The 17,011-nt window shown below is 38.0% G+C and overlaps 1 protein-coding gene across 2 annotated transcripts; it reads right to left on the reverse strand.

Moving 5' to 3' along the window:
- Positions 1 to 187: 187 nt before the first annotated feature.
- Positions 188 to 16,214, reverse strand: LOC135793974 (uncharacterized). Of its 2 annotated transcripts, XM_065305199.1 has the most exons (4): positions 12,269 to 16,214; positions 11,047 to 12,212; positions 6,629 to 10,973; positions 188 to 6,571 (listed from the first exon to the last, which is right to left on the reverse strand). In XM_065305199.1, exons 1-4 carry the CDS (start codon positions 15,993 to 15,995, stop codon positions 324 to 326), a joined length of 15,486 nt encoding a protein of 5,161 aa, XP_065161271.1. In that variant the 5' UTR covers positions 15,996 to 16,214; the 3' UTR covers positions 188 to 323. The 2 variants fall into 2 exon arrangements, with proteins under 2 accessions (XP_065161271.1, XP_065161204.1); XM_065305132.1 differs by having other exon boundaries at positions 188 to 10,973.
- Positions 16,215 to 17,011: the final 797 nt, after the last annotated feature.

A 17,011-nucleotide genomic window follows, 5' to 3' on the forward strand; every position in this document is an offset into this window, starting at 1 on the left:
CGCTAGATCGTATGCCCCTCTCCGTCACGTTGCTTGTTGAACCATAGAATAGTAAGTAGATAAATGATATCTTTGAATTCCAAATTGAAGCAAAACAACAACTTATTACTATTTGTTAATCTACAATATCATGCATGTATTTCATATATTTTATAGTAATGCATCCACAGTAATAAAACACGTTAAATATATCCGAATTATAGGTCTTTAATTTCGCGTTACTCATATAAATTATTGTAATGCACAAGTACAAAGGTTCATATTAGTTAGAAAACGATAATCTTTCTTATCAGCGAATGGTGAATCATCGCGTAATACGACACTCATTTTTGGTACTTGTAGTATTCGCTTACATGACCAATATTGGTTTTCCGATGACTAACGTTGGTGGCGGCATTCGGTCGTGAATTGGAATTATGGCTGCAAGGCACACCCAATATATCTTTGGAATAATTTTCTATTTTGTTGGTATCCTTGTGATAACGGTGTCTATCTAAGAGAACGCATTCACTTTCAGAATCAGTAATATTGCAATTACCTGCACATTCAATCATTTGCCGTTGTGGAGAACTCGGTTGACATCTTCCTATTGTTTCAGTGTTATAATCATGAACTTTAAGAACATATTCAATGTCTTTGGAGGAGTAAGAAGAATTGCTTAACTTTTCCAAGACATACGATTGGAATGGACGCTTTGGTTTGAAATTTTCACTGGCAGGTGACTTAAACTTCAGGCGGAGTTTGATTTTGTTGTGACCGTCCTCTGAATATCGTGGATGGTATGATTGGCCTTTTGACTGGCTGGAGCAATTAGTACCTGGGACTAACATAACCGTGGGTTCCCTTTTCCACAGAGTATTGAATGGTACAAGTATTGTGTTTACGGATTTGGGTGGTTGCACTCTAAGGGTTAGTGGCTCAATTGATGGTTCTTCTACAATTAAAGTTCGACATTTCCAAGCCTGTTCAGATTCATAGTGTAACTTTTTGATCATTTCACTCATTATATGATTTTCCGTTGGACGACGCACTTTTGAAATTGGGAACGGAGATGTTGCGTTCGACGAGCCAGCTTTAACAATATCATTTTGTGTTTGCACTATCACATCTTCTGTGTTAAAATTATTGCACAATCCGTTGCTATTTATTTTCGAACTGATTTGAGATCTGACCATGGCTGGATAAGCCGGTGGTACGGTCGGGACATACGTGCTTAGAATACCATGCTTTTCCCTCATATTTGTTAGCAGTACTTCACCTCCTGAGCTAATATTATGCGCTAATAAGTGGGCTGACTTACTTATTTTTGGTTGTACACTTTCTTGAGAAGAATCCCTTGTGGGAGCATCATTTAGCATACATTTGCTGCACGTATGGCCACGGAATAATGCACAAGTATCGATGGCAAACACTGCTTTGTTCTGTTCTTCATCTATAGAAGTTTTACTCACTTTCATAGCTTCACAAACAGCCTGTTTCCTTCTGATCACATCTTCCCTTCGAATACGTTCCCGTTCACGACGAATAAGCTCTCGAAATTCGACTAGTTCCTCTTGTGGGCTTGAATTTAATGTTCTTTCGACCTTGTTTTGGACGTTACAGTAACAACTTTGTATTGAAAAGCAATTATTACAATCATCCTCATTTAAAAGTGACTCTTTAAGTACTTTTACTTGCTTAGATTTAATAACACAATGAGAATTTTTTGTGACAGCATCTGTACCTTTCTCAGATATTGAAGGTTTAGTTGATATGGCTACAGAACTAACCGGTTCCTTAGAAACTTTCTTTTGCAATTCCTGTTTGATCTTTAAGGAAGCTTCCCGATACTTTCCTGCAAGTTTTTCATCAATCCATTTAATTTCTTCTTGCAATTTGAGCAGATGATCAGAATTATTTAGTTTTATTGGATTCTTTCTTGCGTTAAAATTTGAAATAGTCGTGTTCAAGTCAACATTGTTGGCAACATCTATATGTTTAGGAGTTTCATATGATCTTAATGAGGGAATATCCGAACCAATAGTACGCTGCGAATTTAAGGTCTCGCTTTTAGACAAGGCCCTTGGCGCTCGTATAAGGTAACTTGTTCCGCCAATTCGAATTTCTTCCTTCCGCCTGTCATCTGGGCGTTTATCGACTTTATAGGTATGATTATAACGTATTGTATCTTTCTTGTAAGTGCGGTTCGGTATGTTTTCAGTTGAATTCGATACCGAAGGTTCGTTATATTTCGTCTTACGCACTTTCCACCTACTGAGCGAGTATTTTATTCGTTTTATTAATCGATCTAACTTACTCTTCTTACGCTCCAAATCAATAGCACTCGAGAGTGCATGTAACTTTGGATTAAATTCAGTTTTGGTCAAAACATGCGGTAATCGATTGCCTAAGCTCTGACGCAAACAGGAAAAGTGACAACGCGACCCAGGATGCAAACGTTTATAAACACCAATAATGTCATGCCTGTTTTTTATTGAGTACCCATGATCACTCGTACCTTTTACTTGCTCGTATTCATGATCTTGTTCAGTATGTTCAACTATAGTTGATAATTTATTTTGACTGTTAGTGACGGAAGAACCAAAGCCGATCATTTCTTCATTTAGGCCCGCGCCCAACCGCCATTTGGAATCTATCACACACTGTTGTTCTCCAAGTAAGTCAATAAACCCCGTGCTGTAATCTTCATTCATTGCACTTTTCAAATCATTGCTTTCGCTATTAGTTTCAAATAAAGAACAATAACTTGTCTGTTTGAGATTGCTCATCGATTGTTTATTTTGTGAACAGAAAATAGGGTTGTCCACAAAACTGTACCCAATTATATGTGGTCCCTCTTGCTTACACTGACATGAATATCTGGTTTGGCCATGACATTTGCACGGTTTTCCTCTTGCTTGAGTACATCCGCACTTAAATGTTCTGGGACTTTTATGCCATTTAGGTATGATGTTACACAACATTTTTTCGCCGAAAAGTTTTGAAATTATGTTTCCATTGTGTTTAGACTTCTTTTCCTTAGGTGGTTTTTCATTGTCATAAAACTTGGAAACGAACCGCTCCATAGCCGTTTTATTTTTCTTCAGGGACATGCCTGAAGTACTAGAATGACCAACAGACATTCGTGTTGGTACGACTTCAAATTTAAGTGATGATGCAGACGATATTCTTATAACTGGCTTTGGACGAGGTGTTTCTTTTTCAATTGATAAAGGTGGCGTCACTGGGGGGGCTGTTCCGTGCAACAGTTCAGAATATCGCCCCGATGATAGAGATGATCGCCGAGGTGGTGAGCTCGGGATTGACATTTGTTGTCCTTGTGGAAGACTATCTATTGATCTTCTATCTGCCAAAAAGGCTTTGGGTGATTCTGGCGTAGGCGACGATGTGTCCTCAGCAATAATTGGGTCTGATTGTTTTGGTGATATCGAAGTTGATGAAACATTCCGGGCTTCGTTTATTTTTCCTGATCCCTCTGTGCTTATACCTGATTCATCTTCACTTACATCTCGTGATACTGAATCTGATGTACCACTCCCATTATACGATGATTTTTTACCCTTTCTAAGCTTTTTGAAATCTATCAATTCAATTTCTTCAAGAAATTTAATGTTCTTTTCATCTTGTGGCATAGGCTTGTGAGGTTGACTTTTAAGAGTCAGCGGGTCAGAGTACTCTGTGCTTGTTAACCTGCCATCTACCTCATCTTCCTCTTCCAGTTGAGCAGATGACGATTCATCATCATCGCGAACTTGTATTCTAGAATGAATAGACATTATTTGTGGATCATACACTTTAACCGAAACGTAAGATATTTGCTTCTTTGGTTCCAAAGTTTGAAGTGTGGATGGCTTCTTTGAACTGTCGATGGGTTTGCTAAATTTTGTGAATGGTATAATACCTTTTAAAATATTGGTTGGATTTTTGTGACGCGTTGGTGCAAAGATTTTGAAGCGTAACGGCCCCTTAGTTATCTTCGGGTTTCTGATTTTAAATAGATCGTAGTCATCGGATTCAAAAACCATTAGATTTGGTTCACTAACTGATTTTGGGGCACCAAAACAGATATCAATTTGATCCAACAAAGAGTATTTGGATTCAGTTTGATTTGAAGACGGACGTAATTTGACCAATCCAGGAGATGCCAAGGTCTCTTTCAGTACTTTATTATGGAACAAATTACTTGTTTCTATTTTGCAGTTTTTACTATTTGATGAAGATATGTGATCTTTTGAAGAATTTTTGTTTCCCATTAGGGGCTTTACCGAGTTCACGTTTTCTCCTGAGGCAGTTCTTGCAGATTTTACCTGATTCGTACTATTATCATTTTTATTATCTGTGCGTTCAAGAATACAGCTTCTCAATTTTGAAGGGTGCAAATCTGATGTCAATTTTTCTTCAGTTAATCCGATATTGCCTCCAAGCTTTCGATATGCTGTTGGTTTTTTAACAGTATGTTCAGGTAAAATATTAAGGGATATATTATTAGACAAGCGAATTTGTTCATTTTCCTCTGGATGCTCAGCTAAAATTAGATTTTCAATCGTTGATGGTTGTGACGGTGAAGGTAAGGATCCTGCAGATGTAGGAAAATAATCTATTTTTCCGGTGTTTTGAGGAAAATCATTGTTTGTTTGCATTAATACAACTTCGTTCTTTTCCTTCGACTCAGCTAACAGCTTTTTTACATGTTCTATGCAACATCCCGGTAATGTAGCCATCAATTCCGGGCGCTCTTTGTATTGTTGGAGAAAACTGTGCCAATGAGCCGAATCACGCTCACAACACCGAAGTTCATCTCGTGTAGGCCAACAGCATTCTGGATGAGTTTTCTTAAACTCGTGTTCTCCTTGAGTGGAGAACTCCTCTTTTATATCTTCTCCACAACACTCACTAAATTTATATTCCGAAATAGGCATATGATTATTCCTCTCTTTTGGAGATTGCTCATCTATATCTGGAATTGTCAAGACATTTGGTTTGCTGTCAGATTGTTTTTTCTTGCAGTTGAAGAAGCATTTTTTAAATGTAGATTCGGAATTTTTAGAATTATCATCATCTAGTTGTTTCGGAGATTTGTGAACTTCTTCCTTTACAACCTTTTCAGGAACACAACATTGAGGATATAACTTAGAGAACTCTTCAAAACCCAGTTTGGTCAGTAATGCTTTTACATCATCCCCGCAACAATCTTTTAAAACATACTCATATTTCCTCACTAACTCAGATGTTTCCTGAGAGTTATTCTGGGCTATATTTTTACCTTTGTCTTTATCTTTGTCGGTATGATTCGGAGGTAACATTTCGTGTGCTACGATATCCGTTTCAATTATTTGTGGCCAACAACATTCAGGATATATATTTTTAAAGTTCTCTAAACCTAATTTATGAAATAATTCGATTGTTTTATCATTGCAACAGTCATTAAATACGTATTCAAACCGTTTCTTTAAATTTGACTTAGGCTGTTGTTCTGCAGGATCTTCATGTTTTGCAGGCTTATTTGAGGCAGACGGTTGCATATCATAATAAGTATCGACCACTTGAGCCGAGGGACGGGGTAGTATCCTAGGCCAACAACATTCTGGGTATCGTTTGGTAAATTTTGTAGCACCCAATTTGTAAAAATCTTTTATAACGTCAGCCCCACAACACTCATTGAAAATGTACTTGTTTGGAGGCTTCTTGGTTTTTTTGCAACATTTTTTCCATCCACAGTGTTTTCCAGAGGTGCAAGTTGAATTATTATTTGATTTCTTTTCATTACAATGCCTAACACACGTTGCACATTTAGCTTCTTCAATTACCTCATTGGGAAGACAGCAAGGGGAATGGGTTTCTACAAAATCTCTCAGAGGTTGATTTTCAAAATCTTTACGGATATTATCATCGCAACATTCTGGAAACACCCTTTTACGTTCTTTCTTTTTTTCACAAGTGAATCCACAATTAACTCCGGAATTAGGGCGTTCTTTCGGTTGAACAATCCTTACTGGCTTTGTATCCGATGTTGCAGTGACATTTGTTTTTATTCTCTCAGGGCTGGTAGTTACATGAACCTGTTTAGGATTGCAACATTGCTCTTGCATCTCCAAAGGAGGAGGTGAATTTGTTTGAAGTTTTGCATTTCTTGTTGCAAAGCTATCTCTTTTAGTTTCTGAAATAGGACGAACACTAACTTTTTTGTCAATTTTAGAGGCTTTTTGTTGGCAGCATGGTTTCTGATTTTTTGCCAATGATTTTGTAATAAATGTTTCTACATCTTTATCTTTAGTATCAGTCTTGGGATGATGAATCGCAGTAGATGTATTCACTTCCGTCCTCTCTTTTAAGTTACAGCAAGAATTATTCTTTGTCTCAGCGAAAACAAGCTTCGAATTTCTAGAATTCCGTCCCCTACGCATTGTTTGAACACGTGATGAAACATATTTCGAATTATTAGCTTTGCTCGTGGTAGGTACACTTATTATTTCGGTTTCTGGTGTGCAACACGATTTGACTTCATGTTTTCTCCTTTTAGGTGCTGAATGAGGAACAAATTCATCTTCGCCGGACTTTCTTTTAATTCCGCCTGATAGCAGATTATTAGATAATTGCATTGAGTTTGAAACGGATGCTCGATTATTACCTGTATCACTGTAAAAATCATGCGATGCTGACCGCGGCAAAAATTGGGTTTCTTTAAGACAGGATCCATCGGAGCATTCTAATAAGTTATTACCCCTTGGAATTTGGCTACATTTTGTGCCTTGTTTAACAAGAGTAACTTGGGCTGACTGATCATCGAACATAATTGAACGTTTCAAATTTCCTCTCCTTCCTCCTTCACCTTCTATTAAGTTCGAATCTCGGTTATAATCAGCATAATTTATTGCAGGACCACCAGTCGTAGTCCCAAAATCAACAAAATTGGCATTGTTCTTTGTTGGTTGGTCTAATATATCAACAATAGTACTTAATAATTTTGAGACCATATGTGGGTTATCTGTTTGTGTAATGATTACATTCTCACCCGTACCAACATTATCACCTTCAGGAACTCTTGACTGTATAGGCATCAGTCGTTTATCTGAGTTGCCATATTCGATACGTTTTCCAGAATTCAAGTCACTAATAATAATAATTCTTTCACTTATTTTGGAAACATAAGGATCAGCCATAATTTCATTAGTTTTACTAGAATGATTCGCATGAGTATTATGCGATATTTCTTGGTTATTCCATCTTTGCAGTGATGAATCTGTTTTCGGACCTATCTTATCAGGTGCAACTACATGTTCTTGATCCATCAGTTGCAGAGCGCTAGTAGATCTAACAATATTTGATGCACTTGGAGGTGCATGATCAGGATTTTTAGGGGTAACAGACGAGTGCTCGGCTACTTTTGCAGGAGGTTTACATTCATTACACTTAGGTGCCATATTTATATCGATGACAGAGGTATCACTATTGTGAAACATGCGAACAGTTGGAACGGACGATCGAGTACTGGGAGCAATCGAATTTTTCCGCAAATAATTACTCATAGACTGCTTCTTTGTAGTATGCACATACATATCAAAATCTGTTTGCACATAATGTGCAAATAAATATAATTTATCTAATTTACTGCACGGTATAGGTGGCTTTGTCATCGAGCCCGGTAAACCTTCCACAGTCATTAAACAGAGATCATCTGCATTGGTATATTTTTCAATATTCACCTGTTTCCGACATTTTAAGTGTTTGTCATCGTCAGGATCTAAAGTATCATTTAACCTACAGCACTCTTGTTTTACTTGTAGCGTATTATCATTTTCTACTTCTTCAGCCGCATCATCTACAATCGACGTCAGATCGTATGAATCACTAGAGTTCACTGCACAAGCGGTCAATTTGACGATTTCCCCAGAATGGTTGATTAAGGGCTCTTCTTTGTTATCAATATCAGATACCGTTAAACAAGCTCCTTCTGGCATTGCTGGATTTGGCTTGGCATGTATTGATGCCCTTGACAAGCTTGTCGGTGTCCCAAGATGAACTAACAAAGATTCCGTAGACATCTTCATGCTTTGTGCTGGCAGAATTTCTTGAATTTTCTTTGCATTGCCTGTTCGATGTTTGTCATTACTCTTGCGAGGAAATCGTTTGTGCCTTCGCTTACTACCAAATAAAGCGTGGGAAATATTTAATGTTGGCAAAAGAGTAATGCTTGTTTGAGCTATGCCCGGTAACCAGCTTTCGTAATTGCGAAAGGATATCGAATGATTTCTTTTGTGAGCTTTACGAAATGTTGTCATTTTCTTTAACCATGTTGGTCTTTTCGAATTGATGGGTCTAAATGATAGTAAAGTCTGAATCTCGCTGTCGGTAAAACTACAAGTTGCCGATTCCTGATCCATCATAATAGTTTCATCAGTTAAAACAGTAATCGACACCATTGGTTGTACCTGTTGAATTGTTGTTTGGGTCATCACTGGATATGCTGTGTATTCACCTGGAGTTAACATATACTTATCTCGAGGACTCAAATGTTCGCTTGATAGTGTCTTTGAACTAGATTGTGCTGCAGGTTCAGTCGAGAGAACGCGTATATCAGAATCGGTATTGCGTTTTGATACTTCAGGTTTCCTTTCTTGTTTATTTTCGCCATTCACTTCTTCGGTAGTTAATACTTTGACCGAGTGTAAAGGAGCAGATTTCACACAACAATTCGGAGTGACCTTTTTAGGACTACAGCATGGTGCAGTGGTACTTTTTGGAGGATGGGAATTTTTATTTTTATGATTATTTTTTTTAGGTTTCTTCCTCTTTGTTGCTTTGATACAACATTTCGGTGTCTTCTTAGTTGGCTCATTATTCAAAACGGTCTTATGTTCTTTTCCTTTATTCAAAGTATCAGTCGTAGAGTCTTTCGGTGCTAGAAGTTTTTTTTTATCGTCACTCATGGACGAACTTGCATTAATTAGAGGAGATGATGGACCGCAAGCACAATCTTGTAGATTGTGATCTTTAGTCGAAGCATCACATTGAGTTGAATTGGATTGAGTAAGCGAATCACTAGTAGTCTTTTTAGAATTTGGTTTTCGTCTAAATACAGCAGGTGCACTATGTCTTCGATGGGTTGACCTGGTGCTATCTATTGAATTTTCCTTATCGTCGTCTGGAATTGCAGAAAAATCGTTGATGGAGCTATTATTTTGCGAAGCGGTGGCGTGACTAGAACTAGGCATCATTTCATGTGTAGTTTCTGGCGTGTGAACCCTACACTGAATAGAATTTGCACAAGGAATTATAGGATCCTGAGCCGCTTTCTTATTTTTGCCACAACGACTGTGACAACAACCCGCTGATTGGTCGTCGGTGCACTGTGGTCCTGCATGCTTGGAACTCCCAGGTGTATTAGTCCGTCTATTTGGGAAACATTCAACATGGCGATCATGATGCTTATCAGGATCATCATCATGTTTAGGTTTTCTCTGACAAGATGATTTTCTAGGTTTACACTGGCTATTGCGCCCCGAAGAAGAACTACATGGCATGCAGCTAGAATTTTGTGTTTCTCTTTTGGGTCTAGCCTGTTTTTTCTTTTTGGCACAACAAGATTTAGAAGAACCTTCATGAGATGATTTATGCCATGAGCTACTTTCACTTGTTGATTGATTATCATGTTTTACTTTGCGATTGCGATTAGGACGTTCTTTTCCCACTTTCCCATGTTTCTTCCTCCATTTTGGGACTTTAGCCAATTTTTTTGCAAGAACCCAGAGGATAGGGGGATGACGCAGGACCACTTGACTACAAGAGTAGGAGAACTCCACAACGGGAGGAGGAATAAATTCGTCAGACGTATAAAACCGTTCCAATTCTATTGAAGACCCTGCTTTTTTTGTTTTATGTTTGCGTGGATACCTCTTATGATTAAATCGTTTTTTAGAAGAATGTATCAATTCTTTTGAACCATCATCACCAAGTGCCATATCAACTTTGCAACACCTTCCAACTTTCTTGTTGCGTGTTTCAGGAGTATTTCTATCTTCTATTACGCACATACAACTTTTGCTATGTTTCAAAGCTTTAATAGAGGAAAGAGAGGTAGCTTTTGACTTTTGTTCCAAACTTGTACAACTACTACAACTGTGCAAGTCCAATATATCAGTAAATGAAGTTTTCTCTAGTTGAACAACGTTATTTTCTTTTTGTTCATCTCCTGTGTATTCTTCTGATAGTTCTTTCTTTGGCGCATCAATTTGTTCTCCTGGTTCCGGTTCTTCTCTAATAGTATCAAGTCGTTCCTTTATTGGACAATCGGCCTCACATACACATAGTTTTCTATATTTTATTTCTATAATCGTAATTGTCACCGCATGGAAGTAACAGATATCTTCGTAGCTTATAATTGCCTTCGTGACATCTTTAATAAACCTACGTGACAATTCTCTGTATTTTCCAACACCTAATAGACTCTTCATTGAATAAACAAGAACGCTTCTAAGCTTTCGTATAAAATTACTGTTTCTTCGAAGCCTTTCATAGAGTAGTTCGAAAAAGCGTTCCCTGGCACGTTCTATATCCTCATCAGCACCACAATCACAGTATTGAAGAAAGGATCGAGAACCCCTCGGAAGAACGATTTTAAATTCGTCATCTTTGAAAATTACGTGGATCTCTTGATATTCCGATTGCAAAATTAACTTCATAGTATATTCATCTTCTGCAGACGATTCACTACTGCAAATGCTGGGATCACAACAAAGGCAAGAATCTGTAGTATTTGATCCTACTGATACTACTTCAGGGATAGGCTCAGGTTCAGTTTCAACACTAACGTCTGGATATATTTCAAAACAAAATTCTTCTTGAGTATGCAACTCAATGATGTCTTTCGTTTTAGAATCGAGTTCAGCTTTCTCTTCGATATTAATTTCTTCTGCCATTAAAGCTTCGTAGTTTGGAAATATGTACTCACCAACAAGAGTAGTCACGTCTTGATCCTGAAAAGAAAAAGACAATTGGAAAGAAGTAAATGTTGGAATATTTGATAAATTTAATGCTAATTAGACGTACACAAGTCTGAGAACCAACATGAATCAATACAGGCGGGACCTCTTGTGGAGGTGTTTCTTTTGGAGCTTTCTGCATATGCCCTTTCACACAAGGAGTCAGAATTCGTAGCGTATCTGCATTAGCCATAAAATTCCTCAAAGCCGATTGGAAATTAAAGTAGGTCATGCCGTAATCACATCGAGTAATTGGAGTGTAAATATTCTCATAGCCACCCCGACCCTGCTCAGCTTCCTGGTTGATATGTTTAATCTCTTTATCAATTTTACGTTTATCCTCCTTAAAAACGATTAACTTCTCACGCTCGACGACTCGTTCTTCATACTCATGCAATCGTTTTTCAACTTCTTCTTTACCTTCGTGATGCATTTCTAAATTTATAGCAGGTTTCGCTGTCTTGATCATTATTCGGGTTGCTTCAAACTCGCTTTCATGATGTACAGGTGCAGGAGGAACGTCAAATATAAATTTCGTTTTCTTATCAGATTTTGTGCGACTTTTATGACACGCCAATTTACATCTGCTCTTCTTAGTTTTGTACCCCGGTAACTTATTTTTATTATTTCGTTTAGCAATAGGCAAATTTGCAACATCTAACTGGGAACCAGATTGATTATAATCTGTCACAGCTATCACCTCCTCATTAACAAGTGTATCTATCTCAGTCAGTTCTTCTCTTATATTTAATTCGTGTTCTAGTTGTTGAACAATCAGTGCGTTTTTGTTCATGCAGAAATGAGCAGTGTTATAGTTACTTGAATGAATACTGTCCATACTCAACGTCCTTAAAATTGGTACTACACTTTCCGTTCTTGAATTGGATAATGTTATTAAAGAGCGCGATCTTGCAACCATATTCCTTTTTTCTACTTGACAACTGTAAGTTGAGGACACATCCAATATATCCGTAAAATTAGTGAAATTTAATATTACATCAATTTCTTTGTTTGCCTTCTTACTTTTCTTAGAAAATATACGTCGCCACCAATGCAAACTCCAAAATTTTGAACTACGCTTAGACGATATCACGTTGTTACCAAGACACATATTAAATTTATCTTCACACACCGGATTAACTATGGTTTCCCCATTAACAATACAGTTATCTGCAACTGAATCGGACCATTCGCTTGCCCACTTGCCAGATTCCCACAACACGCTGTTGCCACCTAAATCAAAGTCAATGTTAGGACGAATTTTTTTAGCTATTGAACTGCCAACGTACTTACATCACTTCCGGACTTATCACCCATACCAATTTTTCTCAAATCGATCTCGATTGGAAACGTGTAACTATTTTTAACAGATTTCTTACTACGATCTATTGGAAGCGGAAGTTTGGACTTATGAAAAGTCTTTTTCCGCGGTAAACTTTTTGGTATGTGTGAAAAAGATGTATTAGTATTCGCATGTTTTGAAGGAACAATAACTTGCAGAGACACAGAATGTTTATCACCATTTCCCACCTGCCTCATAGCTTCCTCCAAATTAATCTTTGAACTAATTTGTCGCAGACTATCTTCCAGCAACGCTTTCGAATTACAATTAAAAGCGTTCATATGCGCGTCGTCTAATTCAGTCAGGTTTACAATCAATGTGGTTGTATTAGTTGGTTGTGTCATATCTTTACTTGTAATATTTGCCAGGGAAAGAATATCACTGGGCATAGGAGTTGAAGATTTTGCCTCAATCATATTTTGATTCTTCTTCTGAGAACTAGATATGCATTTTTTACTTGCTTTTGCAAAGGAGTCTAAACATGTTCGAGTAACAGAAAGCAACGTTTTCCGAGAGTTGTTTGGAGCGGAGTGGTGGGAAGTTTTAAATGAACGTTCATTCTTACTCCTTGTTTTCTCAGCTATATTACCAGCAGAATATATTTCGCGGGATGATAACGTGTTATCACTTTTTTTATTCGCTTCATTCGATTCTTCTTCCTTAATTTTACTCAAAGTATTTGATTCTTCACTAGTTTCAAACTTATCCACATTCCAAATGTTAATACAATCCTTGCTCTTATTTTCACCCAATTTTTGAACGGCATTAAAATCGGTCATATTCTCAACTTCATTCCAATAAATATCAAGGACTTCTTCCTCTAGGTTAAGCAAATCCTTAGATTTAGACAGTTCTTCTAACGCTATAGAATCAAAATCTAAATCAATATTTCCACTACTGCAGTTATTACAGTTAGTGGTAGAATCAACTTGGATATTAGTTTCCGATATATTTTTTATTGTTTTCTTATACTTCCGTCGTGGAATCCGACTTGCTTTTCTCTCAGTTTTATCTTCGATAAAAGTGGAAGCATCGGAAGAATAATTAAAGTGCTTTTTGGACTGCAAGATACGTTTATCACTGAAGAAAACTGGAATCTTGCTCTTAATCCGATTTTTTCCTCTATTAAGCTGCGTATCTGATACGTTATTATCACTAGAGCATTCTTTGTCAGTTGATCGTTGCTTATGTCTACCAGATGCGCCACGTTTTTGGTGATAAGACTTCTTGAATGAAGTTTTGTGAGTTTTTCGCTGTTCAATATGTGGTTTGGCACGTTGAATTGCATCCGCATAAGAATCGATTAATAAGTCCTTTCGTGTCCACTTATTTTTGGTATTAGTACTTTTGTTTTTTATTTTGCGTTTATTTAAGGTCGTATTTAAAGTCATGTAGCAATAAGGTTCCCTTAGAAAGGGGGGGCAGTTATCGAATGTTTGAGGTGCACACAATGAGTCCAATAAATTTTTCATACCCTGCATTCGTCCTGATAAATCTTCTGGCGCCAGGTTTAAATGCTTCAAATCTTTTTCATTGTTTACTAATATACTTTCTTCGGTGTTGGCAAAATCCGATATAGCCATTAAATTACTGAGGTCTGGTAAAGATGTAACGGATATATCTTCACAGATTCTGATAGTGTCATGTGAATCATAGGAAGAGTTTATGCTACCAATTGTTCCACGCACCATCAAAGAACTTTTCGAATATAAATGATCTGACTCACCTAGGGCTTTAACATTAATTTCGCCATCTGTTAAATTATTTGTTAGCTGATAAGGGTCTTCGGTCTGCACTTTAGTATCACTCAAAGGATACATATCATCATATGGCATGGTGCCAATATCAGCAGTTATGTAGTCGTTTTTCTTGTTGTGCCTACGATGACGTCCACGACTCTCACGTTTCTTATTCTTTGGTTTAAAAGGAGGTATGACTAGAGACCCAAGTTGGGCCCGCGTTACTGTGGGTTTTGCTTTTTTATCTGTTGCAATGGGCTCACAGCTACACAATTTATCTAAGTCTGCGTTATCCTGGTCAAAAAACTTCTGCATTTTGCAGTGGGTGGATACTTTGATGTCCATATTAAACGTTTGCGAGGTAGGCATTAGAAACTTTGTGAGAGTTGTTTTATCTTTTGAAGACGTGCGGGGTTGTAATTTTTCTGAAGTCTTACTTCGAGTCTTTGATTTGGATCGCCTCTTTTCTCCTAATTTGCTAAATCTTGCCAATTGTAATAGGGATTGTTTGATTCGCACAAGGCTGCTTTCCCGCTTCACTTTCTTACGTTCACTGCAGTTTTCAGGCTCTTCTTTGATAAGTTCTTTGCGTTTCTTTGATTTACTGTTGCTAAAATGTATAACCGAATCTTTGGATTCTTTAGTTTTCGAACCTTTTTTGTCTTTTTTCTTTTCGCGTACTTTGCAACCATTACGGTCGGCTGGTTTGTTATCATTGACTTTTTCTTTAAAGGAACCTTTCAGAACCCTTTCTAACTTGCTCCTCAGCGGACTAGTAGCCTTCTCTGCTGTCGGATCAGTAGACACGTGTAGACCGCTAAACTGTGATGCTTCATTTTTCATGTGCTTGTTTTTCTTGTGCTCTCTTCGTGGTGATTTTGATTTCCTGGGTTTGTCTTTAGGCTTTTCCTTCGAACGTTTTGCCTCAGATTTTCGATGGCGTTTCTCTATTTGAATATTATATATCTCGTCTTCTAAAGAACTACTAGGTGAAAACAGACTGTATTTTTCCTTTTTGTGCCTTTCTCGGTTTTTATTTTTAGAACTCTTTTGATGGGATTTATCTCGTTCTTTTGCATGTTCTTTATATTTTTCGGGAGACTTGGTAAAAAAGTATATTTTGCGTTTGTTATTCACTATTTTAGTTATTTGTCCGGCCTGTTTTACAGCTTGGGAAAGTGTAGAATTTTCTGGAGGCACGTGTTTCACAGGTGGTTTCGTACCTATATTAATATTATTTTGCGCCGCAGACCTACGCAAAATTTCCGTCAAAAGCGCAGGTTGCCGATACAGTATCTCCTTTTTCCGGCGGTATATAGAAGATGATGATCCATGCTTTCCCCGGTGCACAAGGCATGGCATTTCTAGATGAGTTGATAATATAGAATACTGTGGATTGTATAATTCGTTGTTGCTATGAGATTTTTTAGTTAAAACCTTGGAAACAATTGTGTTACGTCTCAATCTGCGCTTATAACGACAAATTTCAGGGTGATCAACGTCTATCGCGACTAAGGAGTGCTTGGACGTAGTAAAATGACAGCTTCTTGACTTTCTGGAACTGCATAAGGTGATGCTGTCGATGTCGTGTGATGTAGCACTTGGATTCGTTGCTGATGTTGTGGTGGTTGCATTGCTATTAGTTGTGCTCGATTCAGGACTAATTGATGCGACCAGCGTCGTGTCGTTACTCACACACCGTCTTACCCGTCGTCCTGCTGCATCCAGCAACTCCAAAACACTCTGATGAACGTCGCGTAGCTGTGAGCTTAGATTTTCTTCTACGATGGTGGACATTGCTCGAGGGAGTCGAACCTTGCTTCTGATTCTATCATCGTTGTCGGTGGAAGTCTTCGTCGTTTTCAATAGAGCGCATATACTACGTACTGGTTTCTTACAGCACGAACCGTTTTTGCACTTTGCTGATGCATCCATATCAGGTTGAAGGGCGCAGCGTTTTCAAATATTGATGAAACTCAAGCACTTGTGGTTACATTCTCAACACAGAACGAAACCAATACAAATTTTGCGCACGATATAAGACCGCAATGTGAATCGCAAAATCGCGAAATCGCGAAATTGTTTACTCAGAAAGGCTTCATTTGATTGGAATTTATTGCGCGAAAATAAAATGCGAAATTTTCACATTCCGACCGAAACGAAAATCTATTTTTTACACTGCCGGCATACTTATTTATTTACCAACGCCAACTACTTGGATACTCATGTATATTGAAAAGTTTATTGTTTTAATGAAGCACGTTTGGTTGTCTATTGTAAAAGCAAGTTCACCACGAATATAATGAAATAAATCGCTCATGGACATCGCATATGCTGGGCGAAAGCTCAAATAAAAGTGTGGGAATCGTTTTGATGGTGGTGGTGCCTACTGCATCGACTCGTTCGCAACGCATTGCATGTTTTGCAATACGTGAGTTGTAAAAAATCATATCTCTTTTGATCCGTCACGTAAACACGCAGCCGAACGTCCGGACGTGCAGTTGTTTGAATTTCTTCTTTCTCGGTTTTTAAGATTTTTATTTTCCTCTCTGAATGGACTCTTCCTCTCGTCACCGCATTATTCGCATATAGTCGTACGGGCGTGCGAAAATCACTGCTTCGTTCGCGACTGACTCTGTCATCGACAATTGGCCATTGAATCGGAGGTGGAGTAAAAAAGTGACCGCATCGAGCACGGACGTGCTGAAATAGAAGCCGCACGACGAGCGACAATAAACTATGAACATCGACAGCAAAGAGGAGATATTTGGGCTGTGAAAAAGAGCAAATTCAAAATTCACCCGCTCGCGCTTTCTTTGTTCTCTCCGCCGGCCAAAGTTTGCAAGCACGTTTGCTTTCGGCACTCTGCATCCATTTGAATTCGCGCTGCCTCGCATGGCGCATAAAGTAGAAATTGTTGTTGGAGCGTCCCAAGCCGCGATGAGACGGCG

Source organism: Atheta coriaria, unplaced genomic scaffold (assembly GCF_025399875.1).
Source record: "Atheta coriaria isolate IRGN ID8LTWV9N9 unplaced genomic scaffold, Caltech_Dcor_3.1 hic_scaffold_1_pilon, whole genome shotgun sequence".
In the NCBI taxonomy this organism is placed as follows: Eukaryota; Metazoa; Arthropoda; class Insecta; order Coleoptera; family Staphylinidae; genus Dalotia; species Dalotia coriaria.

Bases quoted from the DNA above. Each gene is read 5' to 3' on its own strand.
- LOC135793974 (XM_065305132.1), bottom strand. From the start codon at position 15,995: ATGGATGCATCAGCAAAGTGCAAAAACGGTTCGTGCTGTAAGAAACCA. The intron at 12,213-12,268 runs GTACGTTGGCAG...ACTTTGATTTAG, and splicing joins TAAGTCCGGAAGTGATGTAA to GTGGCAACAGCGTGTTGTGG. The intron at 10,974-11,046 runs GTACGTCTAATT...TTTTCTTTTCAG, and splicing joins ATGTTGGTTCTCAGACTTGT to GATCAAGACGTGACTACTCT.